The following is a 5,694-nucleotide window of genomic DNA, read 5'->3' on the forward strand; positions in this document are numbered from 1 at the left end:
ATTTTTCTTTTCAACTTTTTTATAAGACAAAGTTTCTTTTTTAAAATTTAGAGAATTAAAAAAAAAAATATGTATACCTTTTTGATTGTTTTTTATTATTTTTTTTCCACTTACCGTTAAATTAAAAAAAAAATTTTTTTTTTCGAAGTCACATGATACTCAACAACAAAATGAAAGCCGTAATGAGAGCATGCCTTTATTCTCATATTGCCATATTCGCGTTTGTTTGCATTCACAGGCTTTCATTTATTTACAATTCACAATTTTTCGATTTTTATTCACACACACACACACATACGTACATAGCATACAATTGATTTGCGAAAACAAATACATTATGTTTATGTTAGTATCATGCAGCCAATGCGTCTTGATTGTTTATTATTTATGCTTGCTAGTCTATTAGCATTTGATGGGAACTCAATCAAGCGATTCTTCATTACAAATAATCAATTGTTGAATGAAAAGCGTTTTTCAATTAACTATTTACGAAAAAATTAGAATAATACCGAATATAAAAATAAAATTATAATATATATAAAAATAATAATTATTGCACTAAGTGGTTGAATGAATTAAACCGTTAAATAATATTTTTGAAATAATGCATTTAAAAATTTTTTTTTTTCATCTTTTAATGTATTTATTAATGTTATATTTATTTTAGTAAACTTTTTTTCTCTCAAATATAATCCTTATAATTATTTTTCGTTTCAAATACTAAAAACACTGGGTGCTGGCTTCAAAAAGGACTGTATATAGCACAATAGACCTTAGGCCGCGGTGCAATCCTCGTTTTCTTATCTAGCTGTCTAAGTTTAATCCTCCGCCATCCTTAGGCATTCCAATCTAATCAACAACTCAAGTTTCGTAAATTTAGCTTATGCAACAATCGATTTACTTTCTCTACTAAAAGTGTTATCCTTAATTTAGAGTGATCGTTTTCACTAAATAAATAAGTGCCTTATTGTGTGAGAAGCTTTTCTGCAACTTTTTTCCATAAAAACTAGTATACATCGCCAGTTGCTGCCAATAAACAACCAAAGCTGTCAATTAGCGCTGACATAATAAATAAATTCCGATTGCACTTTATGTTGCGTGCAAGCGCTAAAATATCTAAATGCTCGAAATAAGGATGCCAATAGGAAAATTTATTAGCGCCAGAAGTGAGCAATGAGTCGGCGTAAAGTAGTGAAGATCAGCGAAAGCGAGCGTTCGCACTGAGTTTGTTGCACTAGACGAGCGACAAGGCCGACAGGTGATCTTGTTGCGCATTTCGAATGAAATTTATTTCGCTGTCAAGCACTATTATATATTATGCATTATATTTAAATAGACATGTATTTACGGAAGCCGTACAAAAACGCGCTTGCGCACTAGTTTGGTTAAAAATTCAGGCGTGGGAAAGTCAAATAAGGAATTTGCAAAGTACTGAAGAAGTGATTATTAATTGCAATTTATTAATATTCAGCTTCTTATATACATATATGCATAACATAAACATATAACAAAACCTTTCGAATATCAAGATTTTTTTTTTGTTTTTTTTTTTTTTTTGTTTTTGTTTTTTTTACCTGCATGTTAATTTCGAGCTATTCGAACTCGAATAACATCATAATTTTTTTTATATGTAACTAGTTACGAACTAGTTTATTTCGGACTACTCTCTCTCAAATTTAGAAATTTTATTTAGCGATACATAAATGTTCTGTATAAGCGTAAAAATAGAGGGAACAGCATATTTCTACACATTTTTCACGCATTACTGGTAAATTATCCAACCCAACTTAGCGTCGAGTTACCATTCGACTCCCAACTAAATTAAATTACATATACACTTCCCTTCGTTGCTCATGTAATCAAATTGCCCTAATAACCCCTGACATTGGTGTTGCTGCACTTGAAGTGCCCCATTTACGACGCTACGATTTTATGGTTAATTGAGGCAACATTACAAATGTGAGTGATGGAGTTGAAAGGCAAAAGCAAAGCAAAGTGGCAAGTTGTAAAGTGCTTAACTAAATGTGCAGTTATACATATATACATAGATATCTATAGTATTATATACACATGCGCAATATTATATGAAACATTTGCCTTTACATACAATCTCCAACATTATGCACTTTTGCGCTCTTATATGAAGGCATACTCATACATATTTATTTCCACAAGTATGCATTTATGTATAATTTACTCTTTACCAAAAAAAAAATCGACAGCAAAATAGGTCATCATGTCCACAGCATACAAGCTTTGCCCGAGATGAATTCTCAAATGTCAGTCAGTTATTTGTTGTTGCATTTGTTGTTGAAACCTGGAATTCGGTTGAGTGTACATATTGCATGTAAAATGTCTTGCACATTTAGTCATTCGGTTTTTAAAGGTGAAAGCTCATTCAATTATGCATGCGAGAATATGCATACCTGCATTTGCATAAAATTTTAAAGTTATAAAATATTTAAAATACATAAAAGTTTGCTTCCCGCCATTAAAAATTACACGTGTTTGGCGTTGCAGATTCACTGCAAAAATTATAACGCTTCAGAGTGCACTAACTGACATGTTAACCCCACTTGTCGCCGTGCATGCAATGCCGCTGCTGTAAAGTCAACTGTCAACATATTATTTTGACAGCAGTGCAAATGTGATGTTGTCAAACAATTGACATACTGCGCGTTTAAAGCTAAATTACTCAGTGATTATTCATTGTTAATATTTTGCTTTAAATGCCGTGATGTGATTTATTTTAAATGTGATTAAATCAAGTTTAAGTTGATACCATTTTAACCCTTCAATGAAAGCCCACGAAGTTTTTTTGAAGCATTTCAATAACTTTTATGTCTAGTTAAGAATACATTCAAAGCAGATGGAATTGCTTTGTGGCAGATACAGGAAATGATGGACATCAAGGTTTCCCGAAAAATCATCATCGCTGATATATTTATACTTTAGACAAACTCATTAAGTTACAAAAGAGACCAAATCTGTTTAAATTATTGATTTTTAAAGAAAATACTGTAAATAAGCCAAATCTGTAGAAAATATTGCAAGTATCCAACCAAGTATTCCAACACTTTAACACCGAGCTTTCATTTTAGACTTTTTCAAGTAATCTACATATACTCTATATGCCTAATCTAGTAAAAAGTTTATATATGAAAGCATTTGTACTTCAACTTATCAATTTCAGCAATTTACTGACAAAAAAATTTCACAAACCACAGCCTACATAGCGTTTTGAAGCTTTTGAAAGCTTCCTAGCAACTTTAATAATATCTATAATGTAACAACTTAATTTGTTGACTGTGTTCCTACGCATTGTTTGCCCACTCCTTAACACCGAGCTTTAATTTGAATTTTTTTTTTTTTTTAGTTTGGATACTGTTATCTATACGAGCTTAATCTAGTGAAATCTTGTTTATGATGCATGGAACTTCAGCTTCATTCAAATTCAGCAATTTAACTTCAAATATTTTACAACTGAAAGCTTACAACGTTTTTCGAAAATTTTAAAAGCACGCTCTTAGCATTGACAATAAAATATGTAAAAGTTCATTGTTTTCATATGAATAAATAGTTGACCAAAAAATGCTTCAAAGTTAATTTTAAAAAATGTTCTTCTAGCGTAGCATAGAAAAAAAACTTGCTTTCATGCAAAATAGATGGAATCCAATTTTTTCGAAATTTACGGAAATGAAAGCACAGAAGAGCTTTTGTAAATTTTTAATTGATATATACTTTTGATGAGCTTTCGTCTAATATGAAGAAAATTCACAGTCTTTCCGTCCTTCTGCAACTTGTGCTGTATTTAAGCTTTTCAATAGGTGGCGCTGAGTTCAATATTATTAGTATTCACATATTAATGATGGAATTTCATTATTTCTTTCAGCATTTACATACATAATTGTAAATGTTTGTTTTACATGGTGCATTCTTCCCGCAACTTATAAGTGTAGAATATGTATACAGATTGTATGATGTTTAGGAACGCGTACCCTTTAAGCTAAAATTTTCTTTAGAATATCAATGTTTACGAATTCGACCTGTTATTTCATTACAGTACTAGTTTTTTCCACCTACCCCGTCAGTACAGTCGTTTAATGTAATTTTGAGATTTTCTAAATTGTTCTTTTGTGCGAAAGCAATATTTATGTAGCCTAAAAGCTCACTCGTTAGGTGTCGCTGAGCACGTGATAACTCTCATTACGCTCTTTATTGCCGGTTTTGCTCGTTTTTAACGTGCTCAACAGCCCTGGACCAACCTGTAAGCTAAAATTAAATAAACTAAAATAAAACACAAACAAAATTTTAACTTTTTTTATCTACTTGTTAACCAAATTTCAAAAGTTTGTGCGTCATATCAGTATTATAATTTATGAGGTTTGTGAAAAAAATTATTCTTGAAATTCAAATTAATATTTACAATATATCTACATATATACACCATTTTTATTACATTTTGCAGAGCACTATTTTTTGTTTGTTTTACGAAAAAATATGTTTTCTTATCGTTCACTAAATTTTATTTATTTATTCATTTCAGCATATTTCCTTGCTACAACCCGAAACGCAGCTGTAAATTAACAAAATTACTTTTGTAATCCCAAATTGGTTTAATTTGCCGGCAAACAGCTTTTCGAGTCATAAAAACCGATAACACAACCGAAAACAAAGGTAAAAACTTGCAGTAAAAATTACTAGTGTGAAAAGTGTTTAAAAAGTAGCAACGCAACAACAACAAAAGTGATTGAAAGCTGACGGCAGCTGACAGCAAAGTGTGGCTGCTAAACTCAAATTGCTAAATAATAAATAAAGCAATTTTTTTTTAAACACAAATAAGTGTTTGCGGTGAATAAGAACACACGCGCTGCGAAATTAATTGGGAGTAAAAATTTACTATAACAAAACTATAACAAACAACAACAAATTGCCGTTTTCCTGCTTGTAAAAAATGTAAACGCCACACATTTTTTGGCAAATTTTTGTGTTGTGCGCTTATTTTTGACGATATTTGAAAAGAGTGAAACCGGTCAGTGCGGCTAAAAATAAATCAGCACACACGCACTCAAATATATAAGTAGACACTACAGCATACACGCTAAACGTGCGCAGCGAAGTTAAAGGGACGCAGCAACAACTTTACAATTATGGGGCAACACAAACAACAGCAACAACAGCGGTGGCGCGTATGCGGTTTGCATGCGTTTGCAGTTTTATACCTCTGCTCTGCATTAATAGGTGAGTTTCACATATACATACATGCCTATATAGTTTATATACGTATACACTGTGTATCTAATATTATATACAATTTTTTGTGGCTAGTTCCGAGTTGGTTGGTTTTTAATAGCTTTTATATTTGAGCAAAACAAAGAATGCCGCTGCATTTGCTGCATGTGTTAGGCACGATTTAGCAGTGGCGGGTATTCACAATGAGTTAATGAGATGAATTTGAAATTTTTGGAAAATATTTATGCAAAAAAAAAATTTTAAAACTTGCGCAGAAGATTAAAAAACAAAAATAGTACATGTTCAAATAAAAAAAATTCAAATATTCTAAATTTTTAGAACTGACATTTTTTAAAGTTGTACAGCCAGAAAATGAACAAAACCAATTTCGGTCAATATTTAAAAAGTTAGTGATTTAAGCAAAAATTAAAAATTTCGAAGAAATAAAAAATTAATTAATAA

At 31.0% G+C, this 5,694-nt stretch overlaps 1 protein-coding gene across 6 annotated transcripts in view; it reads left to right on the plus strand.

Annotated features, from left to right (window-relative positions):
* The window catches only part of LOC108972431 (fasciclin-2), a 245,387-nt gene that overhangs the window by 14,859 nt on the left and 224,834 nt on the right, over positions 1–5,694 (plus strand). For all 6 annotated transcript variants that reach the window (XM_018938990.1, XM_018938993.1, XM_018938992.1 and 3 more), the window contains exon 2: positions 4,547–5,241. In XM_018938990.1, the coding sequence (XP_018794535.1) occupies positions 5,151–5,241 (91 nt within the window). In that variant the 5' untranslated portion in view covers positions 4,547–5,150. The remainder of the gene's footprint in view (positions 1–4,546; positions 5,242–5,694) is intronic.

This window comes from Bactrocera latifrons, unplaced genomic scaffold, assembly GCF_001853355.1.
Source record: "Bactrocera latifrons isolate USDA-ARS-PBARC rearing strain unplaced genomic scaffold, ASM185335v1 scaffold_4, whole genome shotgun sequence".
In the NCBI taxonomy this organism is placed as follows: Eukaryota; Metazoa; Arthropoda; class Insecta; order Diptera; family Tephritidae; genus Bactrocera; species Bactrocera latifrons.